The sequence below is a fragment of the Squalius cephalus genome (genome assembly GCF_949319135.1).
Source record: "Squalius cephalus genome assembly, chromosome: 21".
Classification (NCBI taxonomy): domain Eukaryota; kingdom Metazoa; phylum Chordata; class Actinopteri; order Cypriniformes; family Leuciscidae; genus Squalius; species Squalius cephalus.
In genome coordinates, this window is record NC_137142.1 from 18,884,648 (window position 1) to 18,911,893 (window position 27,246).

The 27,246-nt window shown below is 35.9% G+C and overlaps 2 protein-coding genes across 3 annotated transcripts; one reads left to right on the forward strand and one right to left on the reverse strand.

The window, feature by feature from the left end:
- Nucleotides 1-19: 19 nt before the first annotated feature.
- Nucleotides 20-3,636, forward strand: trmt5 (tRNA methyltransferase 5). Of its 2 annotated transcripts, XM_079856400.1 has the most exons (6): nt 20-91; nt 351-694; nt 761-982; nt 2,319-2,443; nt 2,535-3,189; nt 3,325-3,486. In XM_079856400.1, exons 1-6 carry the CDS (start codon nt 54-56, stop codon nt 3,378-3,380), a joined length of 1,440 nt encoding a protein of 479 aa, XP_079712526.1. In that variant the 5' UTR covers nt 20-53; the 3' UTR covers nt 3,381-3,486. The 2 variants fall into 2 exon arrangements, with proteins under 2 accessions (XP_079712526.1, XP_079712525.1); XM_079856399.1 differs by having other exon boundaries at nt 351-982; nt 3,325-3,636.
- Nucleotides 3,536-26,576, reverse strand: mnat1 (MNAT1 component of CDK activating kinase). The gene is made up of 8 exons (XM_079856402.1): nt 26,357-26,576; nt 19,359-19,511; nt 19,199-19,272; nt 19,002-19,105; nt 17,611-17,751; nt 17,202-17,333; nt 11,504-11,625; nt 3,536-3,927 (listed from the first exon to the last, which is right to left on the reverse strand). Exons 1-8 carry the CDS (start codon nt 26,443-26,445, stop codon nt 3,813-3,815), a joined length of 930 nt encoding a protein of 309 aa, XP_079712528.1. The 5' UTR covers nt 26,446-26,576; the 3' UTR covers nt 3,536-3,812.
- Between the last annotated feature and the right edge of the window lie 670 nt (nt 26,577-27,246).

Here is a 27,246-nt window from a genome sequence, read left to right on the forward strand (position 1 = left end):
CAGACCAATCACCTACCACAGCCAAAGTCGCTCAGAAATGACGTACGTACTCAATGTTAAAGCGTGTTCGCATGGCAGCTGCCTGGAGAGGGTGAGCTGTTACAGTTTATTGTGTTTATAATATCAAACTTAAGGTTATTTGTTGAATAACATGGTTTAAGCTATGTGGCTAAACAGATAATCTTGTAGTTTATTATCAGGCGTAGATAACAATCTGCTGCTAGAAACGGGGATTTATAAGACTGTTATGTGTAGTCTATGCATTCACGAAAAGGTTGTAAATTATTCAATTAAGTTAGAAACTTTTATACAGGCATGACCTTTCTCTCTCCCTCTCTCATGACCAACAGATCTGGCAGACTTTTGTTCCATGTACAGAAACATCACAGTTGTATCTCTCTGCCTCAGAATTTAAACCAGTTTGCAAGAATTTCCCTCCAGTTTTCCACTGTGGTCCATTATCAGAAAGCCATGCCTGACCAACTCCAGACATCAGCTGATCTGGGGCTCTACAAACCCCCTCCCACAGTCAGAGGAATGACCGAGCTGGACCGGGCTGCTTTCAGTCAGACAGTCAGCGTTCCTGCTATACGGATACCAACCAACGTTCTCAATAAATTGGTGAAGAGTTTGAAGAAAGTGGCACTACAGAGGCCAGGACTCAAACGGGTCGTGGATGAACACAAAGAAGATGGTAATGAAGATTGTAGTAATGAACATCGGCTGTTGCTATTGGATCCAAACAGCATTACATTGACAGATTCGTTCGGCAGTGAGGAGGCAGAAGCTCTGAAAGCGTATGGGGTGCCTCAGGAGATCCAGAGATACGAACTGAAACTCACCTATGAGAACCTTAAGAGTGAAGAGATACTGCGAGCTGTACTTCCTGAAGGACAGGATGTGACGTCAGGATTTAGCAGAGTGGGCCACATCGCCCACATGAACCTGAGAGACCACCAGCTCCCCTACAAAAAACTGATTGGTAAGAAGAGATAATAAATGATCCAAGAAATCACCTTAAAGGGATAGTTCACCCAAAAATTCTGTCATTAATTACTCACCTTCATGTTGTTCCACACCCATACGACTTTCGTTCATCTTCTGAACATGAATGAAGAACTTTCTGATGAAATCTGAGAGCTTTCTGTCTCTCCACAGACAAATGATGCTCTGAGGCTTCAAAAGTTCATAAAGAGATCGTAAAACTAATCCATATGAATTGTGCAGTTTAGTCCAAAATTTCTGAAGAGAATCAATCCCTTTATATGATGAACAAATTGAATGTAGACTTTTATTCACATATATTCACATTGATCAGCGAGCATAAACAGAAGCTCAACCAAACCTGCTTGACGCGCAAGAACAAATCTCTGCATAACAAGAGAATGAACCTCATTGGTTCTCGCACGTCAAGCGAACATGCTTGAGCTTTCGTTTACCACAACTGATGTGTGGATGTTTATATTTGAATGAAAGCCTAAATTTAATCTTTTCATCATATAAAGCGATTGTCTCTTCAGAAAATCTGGACTAAACTGCTCAATTCATATGGATTAGTATTACGATCTCTTTATGAACTTTTTGAAGCGTCAAAGTGTCAGTTGCATAGCTGTCTATGGAGGGACAGAAAGCTCTCAGATTCCTTCAAAAATATCTTCATATGTGTTCCGAAGATGAACTAAAGTCTTACGGGTTTGGAACAACATGATGGTGAGTAATTAATGACAGAATGTTCATTTTTGAGTGAACTATCACTCTGAACCTGTAGTGTTTTTGTCCATACAATGATAATCTGTGTGGTCCAATATAGTTTGGTCCAAACATTCTAATGTATATTTTGAATTACTTTTATTTTTTATTTTTATTTTAATTTTTAGTCATTTTCTTTGATGCCATTGTAATTTTTGTTTGGTTTTGTTTATTTTTATTTAGTATTTTCAGTTAATTAGTGCTTCAACTTCAAATTATTTCAGTTAGTTGCCAAGACACTACAATTTCTAATTTTCATTGTTTTTATATATATACACACACATATATATAGCTTTATTTCAATTAACAAAAATGTGTTTAATAGTTTTAGTTAATAATAATAATAATTTAACAGATTAAAAAAATAATAATAATAGTAAATTATGACAGAATTTTCATTTTTGGGTGAACTATCCCTTGAAGTTTAAATCTGTCTTGTCTTTTCAAGACTATTGTGGCAGAGATTAGATTTCTGCAATAATGATTCTATTTGATTCTACAGTAATGAGCAATCATGAAATCATTTGCCAAGGTGTTTTTCCACCAACAGACTTTGTGTTTTGTTCCAGGTCAAGTAATCATAGATAAGAACCCTGGCATTACCTGCGTGGTCAACAAGACCAACACCATTGATTCCACTTACAGGAACTTCCAAATGGAGGTTTTGGCAGGCGAGAGTAACATGGTGGCAAAGGTGAGTTCACCTAATATATGGATTCAGCCTAAACAACATGAATTATTAAAGATACGTCTGACTGTAATCTACCTTTTTTTTTCCCTCTCAGGTACGGGAGAATGGTGTATTTTACGAGTTTGATTTCTCTCGAGTGTACTGGAACCCTCGACTGAGCACCGAACACGAGCGCATCGTTGCCCTCCTTCAGCGTGGCGATACTGTAGTAGACGTTTTCGCCGGGGTCGGTCCGTTCGCGATCCCAGCGGCCCGTCGAGGCAGCGAGGTCCTTGCCAATGACTTGAACCCGGATTCCTTCCGTTGGCTCCAGCACAATGCTAAGCTCAACAAGGTCGACCGAAAGATAACCTCATTTAACATGGATGGACGGGACTTCATCCGGGGACCGGTCCGGGAGCGCCTGCCTGCTCTAATGAAGGGATCACAAAAGATTCACGTGGTGATGAATCTCCCCGCACTGGCTCTCGAGTTCCTTGATGCTTTCAGAGGTCTGCTGGGTCCGGAGCCAGACCAGAGTCTTTCCCGTCAGGACGACAACCTGCCTCAGGTGCATTGCTACGGGTTCTCCAAGGAAGATGATGCTCAGAGGGATGTAGTGGAGCGGGCAGAGGCGAATTTGAAGATTTCCCTGCAAGGACAGTGTTCTGTACACCTGGTGAGGAATGTGGCACCTAATAAGGAGATGATGTGTGTGAGTTTTACCCTGCCGAGAGGGGTCCTGTACGGCACACACACCCAAGACAGAGGTAAGAGACTATCACACTCACTAGTGTCATTTGGCAGCAGTATTAAAACATGAAATAAAGTCAAAGACATACACACTATGCTGTAGTGATGGCGGGTCATTTCTGCTGTACTAAAAGGTCTCTTTTCCTCCATAGACAGTTCAGAGGAGCCGTGTCCCAAGAAACAGAAGTGTGAGGATTTGACAGACTGAATAAACTCAGTGTTTGTGTTAATTTGCCTGTTAAAATGGTTTGTATTTAGTTTTTTGTTCTTTTAATTTTTTTTTAAATAAATTATCATTCCATGTCAGATGAATGCTGTTGCATTTCTTTGAGACGATCACGCAACCAACATTGACACAAATAATTGTTTTGTGTGTTTATTTAACTGAAGCAGCATTACAAAAATAACAAAACTGATCAACAAAAATATCTGTACACCTATTAAAGCTTGTTTATGGTTAAGTCAACATAAACTTCATAGTTTTCTGAACCTGGCCTTCTGAAGGGGCCGTATTCACAAAGTCCATCACAGGAATCTTTCCTATGCATCCAAACACTCGCAGCCTTTCTCTTTGCTTGTGAGTGAGTCTTTAGGTAGACTGATGAACAGGTGGAGTGGAAGTGACTGTAGTTTTGTACAATCACAGGGGGAAGAGGCCACTGAAAGCGTCCTGGAGGGCGCGATGGCAGGCCAGTCCTGATGTATAACCACCAGCCTGATCCTGAGGAGACGCTGTGCGCACATGATTCAGATACCTGCACACAGAGAGAGGACGATTAGCTATAAAAGTGAATGGTTTAACAGTAGTTTCCAAAATAATGGCTTTGAGTATAATCTGGTTAATCCTCTAGAGGGAGCAGCTCTGTTGTTTTACATTCATGGATTTCACAATAAGTACAAATTTCATTTTAAAATAAAAATAAAATGCCAACTGTAGTGTAAATAATGTAATGTAATATAATATACACTACCATTAAAAGGTTGGGGTCGGTAAGATTGTTTTAATGTTTTTAAAAGAAAATCTCTTATGCTCACCCAGGCTGGATTTATTTGATCAAAAAAACAGTATTATTGTGAAATATTATAATTTAAATTAACGTTCCTATTTTAATATATTTTAAAATGTAATTTTAAAAGTTTTTTTAATAAAGTCCTTAACAAAAGCAGCCAGTCCTACAGAAATCATTCCCTAAAATGCAGATTTGTTGCTCAAGAAACATTTCTTATCAATGTTGAAAACATTGAAATATTTTTCTATCAGAAAAGTTCAAAATAACAGCATTTATTTGAAGTAGAAATTGGTTGTAACATTATAATTGTCACTTTTTAGCAATTTAATGCATCCTTTGCTGAATAAAAAAAATAAATAATAAAAAAAAAAAATAAACTGACTTTGAAAAATTATTTTTTTCATAAATATAAATAATATAGATAAATAATTTACACACCCTCATGTTGTTCCAAACCTGTATGAGTTTCTATCTTCTGCTGAACACAATAGAAGATAAATAAAAAGAACGTCAGTAACCAAACAGTTGACGGACCCCATTGACTTTAGCGTTCAGCAGAAGAAAGAAATTCATACTTGATGGTGAGTAAATGCCAGAATTTTCATTTTTGGGTGAACTTTCCCTTTAAACCACAAAATATGTAAGAATGTAGTTGCTTTACATTAACAAAAATATTAATATTACAATATATCAAATATTTCATTTCTTTATCCATATATTTTTCACCAAATCGACAACTGCTTGTTACCCACAAACCACTAGAACATCAGAAACCTAATGCTTGTGGGTGAGACTCTGAGATCTCACACTAGCCCAGCAGCACCTCAAAACACTCCAGCAGCTGGAGTCCACAGCGGCCATTCATTATGAGAGAACCGAAAATTACATGTAAACTGATACTACAGTGAGAGGAAGAGAACGATGGAAAGAGAGAGAGGGATCGAGGGGGTCAGGTATCATCAGAAACACTTAAGCTCCTCTCAGCTTCACACGTTTTCTAAACAAACAGAGATTACTGGAGCGCTGGACCATGAGCTAATGCACACAGAATGCTTCTCCATCATTAATCCACAAACCACACGCATAATTCCACAAGTGAATCACTGTCATCACATTTAATCCAGATTCTTTCGCTTTTAGTTTTGCCCGAAGTACTCAAGACCATGTCATAAAAGCATTGCTGATCGGAACAATAACAGAAATCTTAAGAACAACAAAATGGCAAGAAAATGATATGCTGATTCGGATGTTTGAAATAACAACAACAAAAAAATCATAAGAATTCTGGATCTTTAAAAAGAAAATAGAACAAAATGGTGTTTGAAACTAAAAAAAACATTAATACATTTTCTTATTCAACAAAAAGTCAATATGAAAGTGCTTGACCTTCAGACAATGTTGTATGTCCACCTCAGATGGATAAACTTAACACAAGTTTTTATATATTTTAAATTAAGACTTGTAATTTTGACAAACATTTTTGCAAAACTGTTAAAACATGGGACAATATAGCAATAAAAAACAAGCAAACAAAAAATACATATTAGTAATAAAACAAAACATCTGGATAGTTAATTAATACATCTAGCTTGTTTGCGACCAAATGTTGGTTTGTGGTTATTAAAAAACGTACACAACTGTTCAAATGATTGGGTTTTTTTTTTTTAAAGAAACTTTTATACTCATCAAGGCATTTTATTTTTATCACAAATACAGTAAAACAGCGATACTGTAAAATAGTATAGCAATTTAAAATCACTGTTTTTTTTTTTAAATATTTAAATTTATACCATGGTCTGTCTTATACTCAATACTGATTGGCTGGAAGGTGTGCTATATAAAACCGTTTAATGCACAGGTAGTTCCAAATCATTTGAATCACCTTAATGCAATGTTTTCATTGGAGCACACACACGCATACGTCACTCGGGAGTTCGCGCAGCGCACACACAGAAACATTTAGGAGCACAGAAACTTATCAACACTGCCCCGCAACTTTTATTAATAAAATAGCTTTGCTCCTGAATCGCTACATTATATTTCTCAGTAACAATGCTGGTTTTGAAGTAATTCAATTCACAGTGTCATTGTTAATAAAGAGAGACGCTGAATAGACGAAGGTATTTCACACATGCATCTCTCTCTCAATAATGAATTCAAATAAATGCTACAATACATTCATTCAAATAAATGCAATGTTACGCATTACTTTATCTCTGTGTCTGATTCAAAGCAGACAGAATGCTAGATCTAACAACGAAAATAACCATTATTTTCCCCTTGCGATCAAATTTTGACCTGCAAACATCAATAACAGCTTTAAGTTGTCAATGCTGGCAAATGACCATGGTATAATCGGGATAATCCACGGCTAGCTGTGCATTAAACGATTTGGACGCACTCCGCATTGGGTGGTTCTTTGCCTTCACGTCGTCTTACATACCTCCACTATCCATTGCATATTTAAAAATATAATTTATTCCTGTGATGGCAAAGCTGAAATTTTAGCAGCCCTAACTCCAGTCTTCAGTGTCACATGATCCTTCAGAAATCATTCTAATATTTGGTGCTCAAAAAAAAAACAAAAAAACGTATCAATGTTGAACACAGTTGTCCTGCTTATTCTTTTTGTGGAAACCTTTTGAAAATTATTTTGTAAAAATGTAGAACTCTGAATAAAATTATTAATTTCTTTCAAAAAATTCTTACTGGGTCCACATTTTTTAACAGTTGTATATATTTTTGGTAATTAAAATAAGAAATAAGTTAATAATAATTCATATATTTGACATGAATGAAACAGTTACATTGTTGGAAGGTTGTTTGAGAAGTGACTAATGCGAGGGTTTGGACAATGACTAAAATGTTTGGGAGACGGACATAAGGCGGACATGTTGTCGACGTTGGACATGTAGTCAAATGGATGATATCAGGGTTGAAATGTTGACATGAACTGAACAGTGTTTTAGTTAAACCACACAGCTGTATCAGTGATGACACACTGTGGAGATGATGGTGTGTGTGTGTGTTCTCTGTCAGTGCGATCTGTGTTTTATGCCTGCCTTTAATACCTAATAGAAGTGTGTGTGTGTGTGTGTGTGTGTGTGTGTGTGTGTGTGTGTGTGTGTGTGTGTGTGTGTGTGTGTGTGTGTGTGTGTGTGGGATTCAGCACAGAAATGTTCCCCTCAAAAAAAAAAGAGGGAACTCTCAAGCAGCTGCTGTACAATCTGTCATTTTAACAGGGTCAGTGTCACACACACATTCCTCACAACAGATCTGGTTGCCCACACTGCTATGTCAGACACACATATACCAAACTACAACTCATCCACAACACAAATATCCTCATCAGAGTTCAGAGAGCAAACTCATCTATGCAGGAGCCAAGAGTTGACCTGGGATCCTCCAAGGCATAATGCATCATTAAAACCTACTGGTCCAAAGGTACATTGCTGTTTACAAAGACAGCGTGTGTCCGAAATTCATGAAGACACAAATCATGGTTTATGTTGAAAAGAGAATGAGGCTAATGAAAACACACGCTTAGGAGATAATGTTTGCGAGCATTCCTTGCACAAAGGAAAAGCCACACCAATGGTGAAATGCAAAATTCACTCAAATCTGTGGATTGAGAGAGAGAGAAGGTGAACAAGTTTAGTTTGTTCATCCATTATCCATTATCTACCCTCAGGGTATGATTTTAAAGTTTAACTCTCTCTTGCTACCTCAGAAACAGGATCCATTTGCAAGCCAAATTTACTCTTGAAGCCAAGGCCATAATCTTTGTTTTAAGCTTGTTTGCATATGCAAATTTCAAATCAGGCCCCTAAAAATGCAGTTTCCAAAAAAAACGTACCGACCGAGAGAGATGGAGGGATGGATGAAAGACGTGTCTGCAGTCATTGACCTTCTAACCCTACATTCTTACAGTAGGAGCTAATTCACACTAGAAATGGCAAGTATTTTATAAAACAGACGGTCTGGACAATCCATCACTTATGATGAAATACACTACATAACCGTTATGATGTGAAACACCTTTTTTTTTTTAGCAATGTAAAGGATACTAAAAAAATAGGTAGGTTTATATGTCATGAACTAGATCTTCTAGCAGAATAATGACACTTCATGAATTGCCTTAAAAAAATATAAAATTATGTCTGATCAAAATGTATGCTTAATTTTTAAAGTAAAAAAAAAAAAAAAAAAAAAAATTTTAACTGTTTGCCTATTAGAAATGGCTATATTCACAATATCTCTTGTAGTTTATTAGTGAAATAAACAATAATCAACCAGATTTATGTTGAAAAACACAATAAAGCTACTGACCCTGTCCACACATGCTTCCTCTTCTGACCTGCTGATGGATTACTTCCTGTATGGCACATGATGACTTCCTGTATGGCAAAGTGTGTTTCTATAGTCTAAACATCGGCATGGCGATGAAAGCATGTTTTTTCATTGCCCGAAGGAAATTTTACTGAGACATTCTGAAACTCACAAATTCATTTGAATAAATGCTGCATTAAACTTGGAAAATAATGCAAAATAGAAGCATTTTTACTAGTGGTTTCCATCACAGGAATACATTTTAAAATATATTAAAATAGAAAACAATTACTTTAAATAAAAAAAAGGTTGCATTTATTTGATCAGAAGAGCAAAAACATGTCAAAAAATCTTACTGATCCCAAACTTTTGAATGGTAATGTAACTTGGATTATTTCAAAACTTTAACACCTAATTAATATAAACACAGACAAGTTCTGTCCTGTCCAATAACTAATGTCTCTTAAACTAATTACGTTATCCAAAACTCTGCAGACATGCCTCCAAACTCACCAGAGACATCACTCAACACTGACTGAAAATGTGTGTGTGTCCTGAATGGGTTTGAATGGAAGATTACTGATCCATCAAGGGGGCCTTGTGCAGCCAAACTTTGAAATGTATTTTTATGCAACATTGTAAAAGTAGAGGGGCATTGTTATCTCTCAAAAAGTGGGGGACAAACTATTCCTTTATTCATAAAACACACATATACATAGAGGTGATTGACTGCACTTGAAAACTGTGTGTGTGGAGAAAAGGAAACTTCAACCCAATCACCTCCTTTCAAGACACACACACAGCTGTCTTTAATAAAACGCCCCACCCAATCAGTATTTATACAGGTACAGAACAGGGACGGACACATAGGAAGGGGTTCGCCCCCGGGGGTTGGAGGAGGAAGTGAATACATACGTGACCCTCCAAAAACACAAACCAGTCCAACATAAATCTCCAATAACTCGCTGTCAAAACACACTAAGACAAATAGCAAAAAACAATCTGTCTCTCTGTCAACCTCACACACACAAACACTTAGAGTCTTGTCCGCTCTCGACTTCAAAAGCCTGAAGCTGGTCAAATTCTTTGATGCAAAAACAGATTTCAGAGCGACGGAGAAAAAGAAACAAAGAGAGAGTGATCCACCCTATCGTCTCTTTTCATAACCCTCACTCTTTTTCTTCTCCTGTCTTCTGCTTTTCAGCGCAAACCAAATCATAAGATCCTCAGAAGAAGATTCCAGTGTGTCTATCTGTGTGTGTGAGTTCAATACAAGTTAAGCTTTGTCAACAGCATCTGTGACAGAAACGCACTTACAATGAAAGTCTGAGAGGCAATCGTTGCATTTTTGCCCCGTAGACTTCAACTGAAAGTGTATAATTTAGGACTGCATTTCAGTGCACAGTAATTCTTTCCTCCAAAACAATCATTTTATTTTTTGCCAAAAAGGTTCTACATAAAATGTCTTAAATTACTGCATTATACTTTCATGTTTAACAGGTTATTTAAAAATTTTCTAGTGATACATTTAATTGAACTTAAATTAGTTTAAAACAAATTCATATAAATTCATAAAATGAACTCCTAAGAGGCTCTATATATGAAGCGCAGGACCCTTTAAGAATCAATAAAGAACCTTTTCTTCTAAGAGTGTAGTCATTAGTAGACTGATCAAAGCTTATTTATTATGGCGTGGGTTCCCTTATGGGAGGTATTCTAGGGGTATACCCTATATAATACCCTATAGGGTATAGTAAATATGAAATGAAAATCATCGATTTTCAGAATGAGAATCACTGTATTAATGCTATCACTAATATAGCTTCAAAGACTGTGTGGGTTTGAAAAGAGTGAGAGTGTGTCTTACAGAGAAAGTCAAACTTAAGTGAAGCGTGAAACTGCAAGCATTGCAAAAATGTCAGCAGACTTCCTGTTTATCCTGGGAGCAGTGCACCATGGGAGATGTGGTTTATTTGTTTGAATAAGAGGTCATTTATCTCTGTCAAATGCATTCTCATGCATTCTCTCTGACAGAAAGGAGAGAGAGAAGGTACAAAAAAGAAAAGAATAACTCTATACATGAATAAAAATAAAAAAAAACATTAAATGTAGTCTGTTCCTCAATGCCCATTAATTTACTAACATACTGATTAATAATATAATATAATATAATATAATATAATATAATATAATATAATATAATATAATATAATATAATATAATATAATATAATATAATATAATATAAGTAAGGAATAATTGATGACAGGCCTTTAAAATTATTTTAAAAATAATGCACGCCCGAGGTGGGCATAATTTTCTAATAATTCAGCAGACTGGAGTAAATTATTCCGCTTATACTACAGTTACCACACCTCAAGACATAGTTTAGATGTTGTATTTCAAGACATTTGTCAGGTTTTTGTCCTTAAAATGCTCTTGTGTGTATGACTAATTTACCTGATTACCTGAGTCCGTGCATCTCTCAATAGTGTTCGGAGGCAGAAGCGTCTCTACTAATAGCGAAACTAAATTTATCTGCTTCAAGAAAAGCACCATTATTACCTCACTAGTGAGAAATGTCATTTAGCTTTTAAGTTGCTAAATGATTTTACAGTTAAAATAAGCAGAGCAGCGCTGAAAACACGTTTCTGTGCGAGTGTGTGTCCATACTGTATTTGTGTGCTTTTGAGTGGGAGAGAGAGCGGGAGAAAGAGATTATGTGCTTTTCGTACATAATAAATAACTGAAATCATTTGGCGAAATGATACAGGCATGTAATGTGGTCAAGACCTGCCTGGAACTACTTTAGCCATGCGATTCCTTGAAAATAATTGCCCACCTTAGAACGTTCATCAACCAATCAGATTCAAGCATTCAACAGCCCTGTAGTATAATATAATATAATATAATATAATATAATATAATATAATATAATATAATATAATATAATATAATACAATAATATATCACAAAATGCAAGTGATTCTTACCCTTGTCTGCCCAACTGATCCAGTTCTGGAACGGGTGGCCCGTATGTGTCAATGTACACAGGCTGATAGACGTACAACACCTCCTCCACACGAGACACGGATGCCAAAGACACGGTCTGACCCTAAAGGAAAGATACAGACAGAAAGACACATTTTAGAACTATTTTGGCACTACAAATGGACAGATTTTGTAATGTCAATAAAAACAACATTTTAGATAGATGCACTCCAAAACCCCACCCTCCAACCCGAACACGTGCATTGATTGACAGGTAGAGATCACTTCTGATTGGTTAAATGTTCTGATTGGCTAAAAAGGCATAGGCCGCTCCTCTCACACTTGTTTAACAGGGCCGTGACAGAGACAAGTGTGATTTCCCATGACAACCATCGATGAAGTAGGTACATTTTATGCATAGTATTTTTTTTAAATGCTTAGAGCACCTTAAAATGTTACATTCAAAATATATGACTTTTTGTTACATTTTCTGATAACTAACTTTTTATTTTACTCTATTTTGTTAATGTATTTCAGTTTATAGTTTTACTTACTACCATTTGAGTTGAGAGTTTTTAACATTCTTGTTGAGTTTAAATGGAACATTTCATGTAGATGACCTCATTTAAACAAAACTAACAGACATTCTGTCTAAAATGAAGTCACACACATAAATGCATTAGCTCCAACAAACACACACATCCCTCTATGGATCCAGATCCAAGCAGGGGATCTAAAGATGTATGACAACATCACTCACTGCCAACACACACACACACACACACACACACACACACACACACACACACACACACACACACACACACACACACACACACACACACACACACACACACACACACACACACACACACACACACACACACACACACACACACACACACACACACACACACACACACACACACACACACACAAGGGAGACTGAACTTGCTGGAGACAGACAGAAACCACAGCAAGGAGGGAGTGTGAGTGTGTGTGGAGGGAATTTCCATGGGAGAGCTTCTTTATTTTGGCCTGAAAGTACTGCATGGATTTAAACTGCAACAAAACAGCAAAGTAAAATAATGGAAGACATAACAAAGAGAGAAAAAGAGAGCAAAACAACAGAGATACAAGTAAACGGAGGGTGAAAATGAACACTAGAAAGGGGAGTTTTATGATATGTTAATTAAACATTAATTATTCCTTAAACATTCCTGAGTGAGAGCATTTAATATATATTATTTTTTTTATTTTTTTAGTTTGGGGTCAGTAAGTTTTTAGAAACTAATAAAAAAATAAATGTATACTTTTATTCAGCAAGGACATATCAACCAAAAGTGACAGTAAAGACATTTATAATGTTACAAAATATTTATATTTCAAATAAATGCTGTTTTTTGTTTTACCTTTCTATTCATCAGAGAATCCTGAAAAAAATTATCTTAAGCACCAGCATAATGATTTCTGAAGGACCATGTGACACTAAAGACTGGGATATAAATAACGGGAATAAATAACATTTTAAAATATATTAAAATAGAAAACCGTAATTTAAATTGTAATAATATCTTACAATATTACTGTTTTTACTGTATTTTGAATCAATAAATGCAGCCATGGTGAGCATAACAAAAATATTTCAAATATATATAAAAATATTAACTGACCCAATTTTTGTAACGATATATATATTCTAAAAATAATTTTAAAAATAAGTTATTGGCCTGTAAGACATTTTATTTACTCACCAAAAAACTATTTTTACTTGCTTTGGACACAGGAAAACACATACACACACACACACACACACAGACACACAGGTTAATAAAAAAAACTCCAAATGTACAAATTTAACACTTAAACATTTCGCACACACACCAAAAATTGTTGGTTTATGAACTCAGTTCCAAACTCACTCACATCTCACACACAAACACAATCTAGAGATTTCCATGTCAACACATACACACCATCCCATCACAGATTACCCTGTCAACAGCCTGATACCAGTGGAAAACTCTTCAGAACTCTGACACACACACACAACCACACACTCACAGTAAACCACTACTGCATCCACCAACTCAAAAATCTTCAAACATCTGCACTCAACATTAATTTGAGGTGTAGTGTGTGTGTGTGTGTGTGTGTGTGCATGTGAGCATGCGCATGTGTATATATATATATATATATATATATATATAAGAAATGCTGCTGATGCTGTGCATGTTGAGTGACTATAGATACATATTCCCTTCCCAGCGCCTCTAAAACAGAGCTGCTGGCTCGATCCATCTTCATTACTGTACGGGGGTGGAGAGGGAAGGAAATCCCTGAGCTGAAACACCCCTCCAGTTGTCTGTACATTCAGAGTTTCACTCCGAGCAGTTACACACTGTTTAACGGGCCTTGTGTTCAAATCAATCATGTATCTGCAGCATTTCGACATTCAGTGCCGTCCAGCGTTTTAACCTCACCCCTGCCTGGGCAGTGAATCAGTACGTATGTTTAACATTAACACACAATAAACATAATTTTACGAGGTGGACTTGAATTTTACATTATTAAAATAAACTATCTCCCCTGGTTCTGCATTCTAGACTTCTGTCTTGGGAGGCACAGAACATTTTGACTGGCACAGGAAAGGCACTACGATGCAATGGCTCATTTGATTGTTCATTCTGTGGGTGTGATAATTTTCTTCACCAAACCAACAAATATGGGTTATTATTTCTGAGGTGTGTTTGTATTGCTTCTTGCCAACATTCAACTACAAGTATCAACCAGAATGTGTGGACTGGATTTGGAAAATTCTGTTATAAAATTTTCCTTCTCAATATTTATTTTGAGAAGAAGACCAAAAGAAGGCTCTGTTTCCAAAACAGATATATCTACGTATAAACTATAAACGATTCTGTAGCTTTTTATTTAATTATTTTCCCCCCAAGTTTCTTGCACTAAAAAGAGTAAGAAATTAGTTTTACTGACCATCATTAAATCGAAAACAACAACAAAACCCTTTTTGTTACTGCACCTTTAAGACTTTATGTAAATGACTAAAATGATTAACTATTCATCTTGTATTCTCGTACACAATGTCGGACACAGAGCAGGTCAAGTTGATAATCAGAATAAAGTTTAGTTTACTTTGGAGCTTATTTGGACAAAAACCGCCCACTTAGACATTAAGAGCCATATGACTGAAATTTAAATTAACTTTAACGTAACATTTGGGGGCACTAAATCAGAAATGCATAACTCTATATACAAGATGGCACCTGTGAGCTTCGGCGATGCGAGTGTGCATGTTTACTTCCGCGTATACTCTTCTGGTCTTAGCGACGTTCGCATTTGCTGTAAAGAGAAACTTATCTGTGAAACTTGGCTAGATATAATGAATGTTTTTAAAATAAAAGAGAAGATGGTGGTCTATCAGCGACGAAAAAAAACATTCTTATATTATTGTGTACTGTGCGGTAATTCATTTAAATACACAGAGATATCTTTCATTCTTTCTCCCGTTGAATCTGCGGTTCAGGCTCAGCGGTTAGTGAAAATCCACAGGGATCTCTTCATTCATATAAAACACTCAAGTGTGTAATATACATGTGCTGATTTTGTTCTGACTGCTGGGGGACTAAATGGCGCAAAACTGCCTTCTCTTTCTGCGTAGAACAACACTTCCCTCATCAAGATCTAATTTACTATTGTCAACCGAAGTATCAATCCTCATTAGAGATATAAATAAGCATGATCATACGATGTGGACTCAGCATATGGTTAAGTAACTTTATTTAGTAACATTATTATTGCTAACTTTTTGTATATTTATTATTTAATTAAATTATTATAGGTTTGCATATAATGTTCAGAGTTTGTATTTCCACTGTGTAATGTAATTATGAAATTACATAATAATGGTAGTTTACATTTTGATTTTATGTTTTTTTTTAGCATTATTATTAGGTTAGAGTTAGATCGTTTTAATATATTATTAATAATTTATTAATTCATCTTGCCACCCCTTTGGATGTTTCGTGAAGTTGAGAAACACTGCTTTAAATCTAAACTATACAGTATTTACAGTACAACTTATTTTTTGTTGATAACTATTGCTAAAACCTCCTCAAACAAAGATTGTCCACAAAAGCTTTTACAAAAGTAGTTTTCACAAAACCTCATAAAACAATGTGTTCTGAGCAAATTTCTGATAAGGTTTTTTTTTTTTTTTTTAATGGTTAAATTGAGAGGAATGCGAGAGAACGGCGAAAGGTTTCTGTTTCACATGGGGGATCAAGCCGGGAGAGAGCATCGGGACTCTGACTATGCAAGTCTTCAGGACGCTCCAAGGTCAACAAATATAAACTGTCTATCAGCACCTCTGCTGACCTTCACACACACACACATACACCTCAGATCAGCACATTTTAAAATGATCACACACTCACACTGCTCTGCATGGGACACAAGAGAAAAATGTCACAAAAGCACACATACTGTACATTAACACTCACAAATACAACAAAATATACTCATAATCACATGATCTGAAATATCTTGTCCTATTCACAGCTATATAATCATCAGTCACTGAATTCACCCAGAGAAAGTGTCCTGAATGTACTGTGTAACACTAGTGAACACACATACAGGTTCAGTGGGGATAAAGTGAGCTTTGTGGACCCTCCAGCTGGCATTAACTGAGCTCAAGTAACAAGTGTGAGAGCCAATGCCCTCTCTATGCCCTGTAACACACACTATTTTGATCTCAAAGCCTGCTGGCTCTCTCTCCACATGTATGCAGAGTATGAATCTGCCTGCAAAAAGTCAGACGGACACACACATTGCTAAACTGCACAGCTCAGAAACATCTGTGTGTTAAATATAACTGTACAAGCGTGCCTCCTGCCTTGTAGTGAAAAGCCATCTAAAGCTGACAAACACTTTTTTGCCAGTTACTATCCTCCCTGTACTAAGATCCATGCCAACATACACACCAGTCATCTTTTCATGCCAACCACAAGACACATTTGTGGAAACATATGCACTTGGATACACAAACGCACGCACAATTGTGCACGCTGTTTCTGTTTTTACTCTCAAACGGCAGTTTTTAAGATGTATTGCTCCCCCCTCCTCCAAGTTTGCATACGCATTCATGACATGTTGGTTCAGGTCCGTGTCCTTTGCAGTGACCGCTGAAGGGATTTTTTTTAAAAAGAACAAACCTGTTTTACCTGCTTTACAACACAGACGCACCACAAAATGATATAAACACACACACACTCCCACGTCATACTCAAACACTGGCTAATACAAACATGCTGGTGTGTCTGTGTGGAAGCTAGAGCACATGTATAATGTGATGAATATAACAGTGCATGTGATGCTACATTAGATGTTTATAAACAAATGAATAGCATTTAAGATGTAAATTTAACACAATTATTATATATATTACATACAATTTTAATAAATCAATATTTTGTATTAATTATATATTTAATAATATTAAGTATTTATTCATTATAAAACAAATTCATTTAATTATGGCTAATAATAAGCCTTCATTTGGTGGCTTTTCTCATCAAATCCTAGGATTCATTTGATTAATCGTTAATACATTTGATTAAATATGTAATCTAATGACAGTCCTACTGATTATGTGTGCATGTATGTGTGTTGTTTCCTCACAATCATTATTCCAGTAGAGAAGATGTTTGTTGGTTTGACGTTTTGCTTCTGTTTTTCTATCTGGGTCTCCAGTTGGGCGGCTCGATCTTTATGTTGGGCCAAAAGCACAGCCGCAGGTAACTTGGAACTCTCCTGCAAGCACAAACACAACATTCGAGAAGTGATTTTCTTTTCAACTTTCATTTTGACACTTTAATTGATAGTAGAGAAGGGATAGTGATGGGTAGGAGGGGCACATGTCATGTCAACCTGTCACACGTCAGATCACAGTAATAGCAAATCACACAGCGATCCAGTCGGACAAAAATCAAGTCCCGCCCTGCATTTTTTCTTGTTCGAGAAGCCGTTTCATTCGGATATATGTCACTTCTGTTTCATGCCGACTTTAAAGTGTGTTTGTACTGTGTACCAGTTTATCCAGCAGGGCCTGTTTGTTTTTCCTCTTGGCCTGTAGTTGTCTCTGTTCCTCCTGCAGGGTCTCCAGTCTCCTCTGCTCTGAATCCTGCTGCTCCAGTAACAACAGCTCCTCCAACTCCTCCTGCTCACGTGTCTAACATAGAGACAATAATAAATCATGGGATCAAATTAAATAAAGTCAAAGTCAACTCTATTGTCATTTTTAGCACATTGCAAGGCAATTGTTAAAAACGAAACACAGTTCCTTCAGGGAACAACTGTAACACATTCATGAAGACTAAGAAAAGACAACATATGATAATAGCTCAATAAAGGCTCAACTGTATCTGGAGCCGCGGTGGGTGTAATTCATTACTAAGTTATCTAATTACTGTAATTGAATTACTTTTCCCTTGAAAAAGTAAAGTAATGGATTACTCTATATAAAACAATTGGGTATTTAACATTCAAAATTTTATGTTAAAATTAGGGCTGTCAAACGATTAATCGCGATTAATCGCATCCAAAATAAAAGTTTGTGTTTACATAATATATGTGTGTGTATGGAGTATAATTATTTTCTATATATAAATACACACACATGCATATATATTTAAGAAAAATGTGTTATTTATATATAAAATATTTATATATAATATAAATTATATATAATATAAATATATATACACAGTATATACATGCAAATATTTCTTAAATATATACATGCATGTGTGTGTATTTATATATAGAAAATAATTATACACCGTACACACACATATATTATGTAAAAACGAACTTTTATTTTGGATGCGATTAATCGCGATTAATCGTTTGACAGCCCTAGTTAAAATGTATGTTTTTAATGTAACTTTCTCCCTTTACACACTTTGGTCCGTTCAAGAATAATTTATGCAATTGTATATTGTTTATTTGAAAGAATAAAAAGTGCAGTTTCGTGTCTATCCTTGTTTTGATCAACTGGTCGAGGTTGATATGTGATTTAGAAAGTTATTAGTAATAAGTAATCCAATACTTTTTAGAGAGAGTAATTAGTACAGTTAATCTAATTACACAGTTGAAGATGTAATTCGTCGCTAGTAATTAATTACTTTTTTAGAGTAACTACACTCATCTGATTTCTGATAACACTTTATTTTACAGTGTCCTTGTTACATATGTTACATGTACTTACCATAGTATTAACAGTAAATTATGCATAATTACATGCAACTAAGCTTCAACCAAATCCTACATGTAGTTGCTTAATATGACTCAGTACTTAAATATATAATTACACTGTAACAACGACACCTTAAAATAAAGTGTAACCGATTTCTGCTATATTCTATTTCTGTTTAAAAGAGGTTCTTGCTTGTGAAATCAGAACCATGCGCACATACTCACCAGCTTGGCTTTGTTTTTCTGTATAACGTCTCTGTTATCTCGCTGGTACTGTTCCATTATCTGCTTGGTACTTTCAACATCTACGTTATTAGTCAGGTTAAACACTGGACAGACACACAAGGAAATACATTTCAAAAATATTTCAAAAACAAATGTATCATATGAATATGACTAAATAAATGGTATATTTATCTCACCAATGTCCTCCACCTGCTCCAGGTAGTCATTATATTCTTTCAGAGTGGAAAAATCAAATTCCCTCTTATTATAACTGAAAGAAACCAAATACACATCATTATTAAAATAGTATAATTAGTCATTAAGAAAAACTAAGTGGATGCGTGCAGAGACACATACATTTTGAGAACTTTCTTGCGGATCTCCACCTCTTTATCGATGGCCGGATCTTCGAAAAGCTGCACGCGGAAATTACTTTTTCTGAGAGGAGTGTTGCACTGCACACAGTTACCTGAGCCACGGACAAACAGCATGTCCACACAGCTCTCACACCTGAAACACACACACACACACGTTTTACTCACACTGGCAGAAAGTCTGCTGAAAGAGAGTCAAAATAAACAGTAATGAAATGTGAAATCTGCTGGAAAAACCTTCAGAAGCGATTCCACACAAACACACATTTCAATCATCTCACTGCTTCAGAGAGTGAAATTTGGCCATATTTCCAAAAGGAACCATAAATTCGACTAATGGATAAAACAGAGGCCTGATGTTTGTGTGTGTGGTGGTCTTGTTCAATCATAATGGAGTGATGATGGGATGGGTTTGAGGCAAAGCAGACATACACATTAAGGGCTGACAAAGTACAGAGTGTCTTAGAAACCAATGTTACTTCTTGCCCAGAATTTATGCATACAACTAATGCTGAGTTTCAAGTAGATTTCTTAAAAATTCAGTAAACAAATTTTCTACTCAGCAGTTTAACTTTCCTTTTCATTCCCCCTTCTCTTTCTATCAGCTTTCAGAATACATTGCTCTTTGAAATCTGATTTGAGCCTGTAAAAAATGACAGGGAGTGTATATAACACAATGGACAAACTGTCTGTAATCAATCTTTGCTGGTGACCGGAAATTATAGAAGGGAAATTACTGGAAAATAAATTAATGCAGATAAAAAAATATTGCAAATAAAACAAATAATCTGGAGAATTGGCTTTTGTTAAGAAAATCTAACATTCATTTAAAAAGATGTTTTTATTTTAGATTTCTAAAATACATTGATAAAAACATGCAAAAGTTTGAGATTAATAATTATTTATGAATTCAATTATTTATTTTATTCAGCAAGTATGCAAAAAAGTAAACAAAAGTAATAGTAACAGCTTTACAAAAACTATATTTCAAATAAATGCTGTTCTTTTGAACTTTCTATGGGCCAAAGAATCCTGAAAATAAAAAATCAGTTACCAAAAAAACTATGAAGCAGCATTGATAATAAAATTTAGTTAAAATAAAGTTTCTTGAGCATCAAATCAGAATGTAAAAACGATATCTGAAGGTGAAGGATCATGCAAAACTGAAGATTGGAGTAATGGCTGATGAAAATTCAGCTTTGCCAACACAGGAGTAACATTTTAAAATATAGCCTACTAAAATATTAGTTCAAAAATGACCAGCCTTCCAAAATTGCTTGTAAATCACTTGTTATGCAATATTATCACCAAATATTGGATCTTTTTGTCAACTTGTTTTCTTTCAATTAATACAGTGTTTTTGTATTTCTTTTTGGAACTGATTGATCGTACGCCTCATTCATCTAAGCTTATGCACATCAGTTTTTGAGTGAAAATAAATGTAGATAATTGTGTCAATATTCAACAAAATGTGCACTGTTTATCACACTAGTGTGCTTTAATGTTTCACCAGCAAGTTTGTCTTGAAATGTTTTTATTTTGTACAAAATGGAATAAAGTCACACTTGTGGTGTTCACGGTCAAAAATTGCCTACCAGCCTACAAAAAAATTGCTTATAAATCTCTCGTTATGATATTATCACCTGCCCATTCAGCCTTCAGGAGACTCGAACCCGAGGCTCGGCTTGAGCTCCGAGTTAAAACCCCCCTATGATGGAATTGTGCATAAGAGGATAGAGATAATTTACTGGAGGAGAATGGGAGGAAGAATTTGTCAATGAGATGACGTGGTGTATAATGCTTATATAGTACGCTCGTAATGATGATTGGCAGGACTGAATGTTCAGGCTCCCTCCCGAACATACGTTTTGAACTTCATTCAAATCTTTTTTGTCAACTTAAAGAGTTAGTTCACCCAAAAATGAAAATTCTGTCAGTAATTACTCACCCTCATGTTGTTCCAACCCAGTAAGACTTTCGTTCATCTTATTAAAGTCGACTTGAATAAAGACGTTATTTTAGGGTATTTTTGCGCACAAAAAGTATTCTCATAGCTTGATAAACTTAAGGTTGAGCCACTGTATAGTCACTTGGACTATTTTAAAGATGTCTTTACTAACTTTTCTGGTGAACTAACCCTTTAAGTTGTTTTCTTTCAATTAGGAGAGGTTTTGTATTTATTTTTGAAACTGTTTGATTAGGACTGAGCAAAGACTGTAAGTTTGAGTCCAATGCAACAACATTAACATTTTTGGGAAAAAGAAAATCCTCTCTGGGTCAAAATGACCCAAACACAACTTAATGGTTAAATTGTAAAAATATTTCATAATATTACTCTTTTTGATTAAATAAATGCAGCCTTGGTAAGCACAAGAGACTTCAAAATAAAAACATTAAACCTCTTACACACCCTTTCCATGAAATGGGATCAAAAGACATTGCAGACCTGAAGATGTGAAACCCGCATGAGCAGAACAACTCAAAGTGTCAGGAACGTGTGTATTAACCACCGCATGCAACACCATGGCTCAGCTGATGTCTGCCCAATCGTGCCCTGGGTTTTCCCTGAAGAATCTCTATTATTTACTCTCTATCTATCTATCTATCTATCTATCTATCTATCTATCTATCTATCTATCTATCTATCTATCTATCAAGATAGATGGATAGATAGAGATAGCTATCTAGCATCCACCCACCCACCCATCCACCCATCCACCCATCCACCCATCCATCCATCCATCCATCCATCCATCCATCCATCCATCCATCCATCAAGATAAATGGATAGATAGAGATAGCTAGATAGATAGACTCTACTTCTCCCTGACCCATGACCTGAACAAAGTGGGCATTCACGTGTGAGAGTGAACTGGCTCAAAAAGCCTGCAAAACAGTAAGAACACAGACTTTCATGTGGATAAATGCTAGACATTCCCTGCTCGTTCCTCCTCTCCCGATCCGTGTTTGTCAGCATGTTGAGAGGTTACTACACTCCTCTAACTCAGCACATCTGACCCCATCACGCACACACAAAATCTGCAAACCACTGCATTTCACACACACACACACACAAGCTACCTGTGTCCCTCTCATCAACTATCTCTCACACACACCTACCTGTGCCCTTCCCTCTTCACTGCAGCAGGTCAGAAGGACACACTCAGCATCAGCTTAAGAGTCACAAACACGTGTGTTTCTTCAACTACCTGTCCGATTGGTGGTTTTTAATAAAACAGATTTCAAGTTTTTCAAATGCTTAATCATCTATTTAATATCTATTTAATTATTTTACCCTTGTAGATTTTTAAAGATCTTTAAATACTGGAAAAATCATAACAAAATATGAATTACATAATTATTGGACTATTATTACAATCAAAATAAAGAGTGAAATAATAAATATTATGATGGTTAATAATTAGTCAAAACATGTCAATTTTTGCACACATTTAGTGGCATGATTTCCATCACAACCAAAAGATTGTTTAGTTTTTATCAAAAAATGTATCAACAGTGCCGATGACGAACATTCTTGTGATGATAAATGAGGAGAAAAACTAAGAAAAAATAAAGGAAAGTATTGCTTCTTCTTTTTAAAATATCTTAAAATCACTTGACTATTTTCAAATTAGTTTTCATTAGTTCATATCTCTGAACAATTAGCCTACTTCAGAGATCTGATTTGAATTTCTTGTTCATTCAGGCAATTTGAATGCGTTTTGGCATAGGTGCAGAAAAGTACAATTGTGGACAATTTGCACAATAGAGTGGTGCAGGTATGACGTCACTTTGCAGGCCAACCAGCAGTTAGCATCACACTGGTTCCCTCGACAAAAACCCAATAGGATTCTCCCATAGGCTTTTGGATTATCGCTAAAAATAAGCTCTGTGATCAACAAACGTTTATGATACTTGCACGTTTTGTCCATCAAGAAAGATAATTATCACAGATACAACTTTTATGAATTTTTAAGCCTAAATGCAGTCGCCAGAAGTAAAAAGCTAAAGGTAGGCTATAAACGAACTACTACACCACGGTCCCACAAATTAAACGTCACCCCCACTAAGCTTCCAACAACTCTTTCAGTTTTTATCTAAAAAATTTCGTTTGAGTTAGAATAACAAGGCTGTAAAAGCTGTTCGGCGTGATGACGTTTACTCTCCGCGACAACCTCTGTAGTCCCATTTAGCCACTTGTTAGCAACCGCCTTTTTCGAAACATGTAACAGCTTAAAAAAAATCACGAGTGGGGTAATACTGATGTATTTTATGTCGTAGAATAGCTAAACCATTAAAGTGTCTTGAGCTCGTGTTCACCAAATACCTTATTTCAGGCTTTTAACTAAAACCCCATTCAAAAACCCATTGACTTTGTGACGATGGAACTGGAAGTGCTAAAATGCTAACTCGCTTCTGCGTTTTGGTTTACAAAGTGAACCTGCACTCTATAACTAAATGCATGGCTTGCCAATCAAAACTGATGAGTTGATTCTCAGTGAAACTGTTATACTCTTCACTACTTCTAAACATTGTTTCACTATGTGATGACACACATGCAAAATGATCCATTTAGTTATCAAAATCTTATCAATAACTAGGTTTCAAAGCATGAATTGAATGTTTTGAGAGAGTTAGCCAACTACATTTTGCAGACAATGCAACAGAGTTGCGAATGTGACGTCCTATTAAACAGTTGTGACAATTGCACTTGTCTTATAAAGTTTCAGCCTGATCTCACGGCAATTCGTACCAATTCTACGAGGTGGCTAATTCGTACGAATTCATACGACCTCACTCGTACGAATTAGTACGATTTTTGCTAAATCGTACATATTTTACGAATTGCCCAATTCGTATGAATTCATATGAATTACCTACCCCTGACCCCGCCCCTAAACCTAGGCCTACCCATCACGTGGGTTTAGACAAATCGTACAAATTCGTACGAGTGAGGTCGTACAAATAAGCCACCTTTTTATCACTCGTACGAATTCGTACGAATTGGTCGTGAGATAGCGTTGACAGTTTAGACAATGGTAAGACTGTTTGAAAAAACATGAATGATTGAGAAAAACTGTAAGAAAGTTTATTTTCTCTCTTAAGTCCAACAGGTCAAAAGTTCCCATAGTTGAAGAAACACCAGAAGCAATATCTTCTTCCACTCTCTCAACTGCATTTAATCATAAGCTACAGTCATCCTTATGTTCTGCATACAGAGGTAAACTCTCATGAAATGAGCAGGGGAGGGGAGTGTGTGCTGGAATGTCTCCAGAAGTGTGTCATCAGTGTGTAATATATTCATACGGTCTCTGAGTCCAAGGTCAGCAGAACACTGTGAATCCTTACGTTCTCTGCAGGTCAAGGACACCCAAAGCACAAGGAGTCAAGTGACTTCAGAGTCAGACACACATCACCCATGAGATCCACACACTACTTCCTCTCTGTTCAGGTTTCTGTGGCTGAATGACTACTCCCATGCACCAAATGAAATGAATAGCTAGTTTGATCTCTTTTGTTGTCTGTATTCATCTTTAATGTGAGCATGAAATGGATGTTGCGATAGTCTTTTCTTCCCATTTTGTGACGTATATCCGAGTGAAACGGATTCACGAACAAATAAAAATTAGGGAGGGATTTGATTTTGTCTATCAGGAATTGATTGGATGGTAGTGGTTTGCTATTGCAGTGAACTCGTGTGAGTGACAGGTCCCGCCCTCGCGAGAAAAAATTATTGATAATTTTACTGCAGTATTAGGCCTACATAATATAAAACAAGAATTGTCCATTTTAATTTCCTGGTGACTTCAACACATTTTTCATGAAAACGATTTCCACCAAAATACCATAGTTGCTAGTTATTGTTAATACTACGATAAAACTGTCCGTTTTGGGTCAGGTGGTCTGACAGAACTGTCACTTTTCCTATTGATTCAGTGCTGCGTTGTCACTTGATCTGACGTCAGATATTATACATGTAATAATTTTATCAGTAAGTTTAAAGAAGCGGTTTCTCCATTATGTTGTTTTTGTACAGAGGAAACAGAAACAATTGTACATTTATTTTTTAGTTGTAAGTATACCAATTTATTTTGGTCCAAAGTTTCTCTGTTTATTTTTGAGGTGTTTTATAAATTTTTCACGATAACTGATATAATGTAACAAAAAAATTATTTTATTTGGGAAATATCATATACATAAAGAAAAATATATGTTAACTGTACCAAATGGTAGACTATTTTCCACTGAGTTAAAGGTTTTTTACGATTCTCTGACTTCAATACAGAACAATCGTAAAACTGTTAAGACATCTCAGTTGTTGAAAAGGATAATTGATGTATTAGATGTGTGATTGATTTTCTGATGCAAGATGCAGAGTTGTGAATTTTTATAGATGTTTTGTATGTCTCTGTATTCCCCATCATTTACTCATGTCCTAAGAAAACTATATGACCCTATGTCTTCTACAAAATACAAGTCAATGTGGAGCAGTGTTGGTTTAGGCTCCATTGACTTTTGCTGTATGGACAAAAACTGAAACATTCTTTGGATTTTTTTGGGGGGATTTTGTAAGTTATTTTTATTGCAATAATAAAAAAATAAAAAACTAGATCTGACGTCCAATGGTCATCATGCACATCAAAATAGAATAAAAATCCTATACTATTTGAAGGACATTACGTGTTAAATTATTATGGTTTTACAGTAGTAATATTAACCGTTTTATGGCTGAAACCATGGTCACTTTTTGTAAGGAAAGCCTCGCAAACAGGTGAGCAACCGAAGTTAGGAGTCGTAAAAACATCGGTTTACTGCACTCACAGCTTGAAACACTGACCTGGTTAATTTAGAGCACATATACAAGCAAAAACGAACCAGATGCAAATAATAAAACATGAATAAAGATTCACTTCTGGATCTATGAAGGTTTAAGATCTGTACAGGTTTGAGTAGAAATCTGACAGCAGGTAAGTTACTTACAGCGTGTGTCCACACACATTGACCATCAGCTTCAGAGATGGATTTCTGTATTTAGTCGTCTTGCACCTCGGGCATCCCTGATCATCCATTATTATTATTATTTTTATTAATACTTGTTAGAGTGCGTTAGAAAAAGAAAAAGAAAATAACTAAATACCAGTAATCGACACACTCTGCAGCTCACAACAGAGCGCATACCAGTGTTACATTCAAATTCGTCCTGGAAGAAACATGTACGTGTAGTATCCCGTTCCTATTCAAACATTGCTCAAGTTTGATCTCTGTCCAGCGCTGAGTTTCAACGAACGAACGAACGAACGAGATAGATAGATAGATAGATAGATAGATAGATAGATAGATAGATAGATAGATAGATAGATAGATAGATAGATAGATAGATAGATAGATGGATGGATGGATGGATGGATGGATGGATGGATGGATGGATGGATGGATGGATGGATGGGTGGGTGGGTGGATGGATGGATGGGTGGGTGGGTGGATGCTAGATAGCTATCTCTATCCATTTATCTTGATGGATGGATGGATGGATGGATGGATGGATGGATGGATGGATGGATGGATGGGTGGATGGATGGATGGATGGATGGGTGGGTGGGTATATGCTAGATAGCTATCTCTATCCATTTATCTTGATGGATGGATGGATGGATGGATGGATGGATGGATAGATAGATAGATAGATAGATAGATAGATAGATAGATAGATAGATAGATAGATAGATAGATAGATAGATAGATAGATAGATGGATGGATGAGATAGCTATCTCTATATCTCTATCTATCCATCTATCTTGATAGATAGATAGATAGATAGATAGATAGATAGATAGATAGATAGATAGATAGATAGATAGATAGATAGATA

Coding starts and splice junctions, on each gene's coding strand:
- trmt5 (XM_079856399.1), top strand. CDS start 54: ATGTTAAAGCGTGTTCGCATGGCAGCTGCCTGGAGAGG. Junction 983..2,318: donor CCCCTACAAAAAACTGATTG/GTAAGAAGAGAT, acceptor GTTTTGTTCCAG/GTCAAGTAATCATAGATAAG. Junction 2,444..2,534: donor AGAGTAACATGGTGGCAAAG/GTGAGTTCACCT, acceptor TTTCCCTCTCAG/GTACGGGAGAATGGTGTATT.
- mnat1 (XM_079856402.1), bottom strand. CDS start 26,445: ATGGATGATCAGGGATGCCCGAGGTGCAAGACGACTAAATACAGAAAT. Junction 19,273..19,358: donor CGCAAGAAAGTTCTCAAAAT/GTATGTGTCTCT, acceptor GGTTTCTTTCAG/TTATAATAAGAGGGAATTTG. Junction 19,106..19,198: donor GGAGCAGGTGGAGGACATTG/GTGAGATAAATA, acceptor GTGTCTGTCCAG/TGTTTAACCTGACTAATAAC.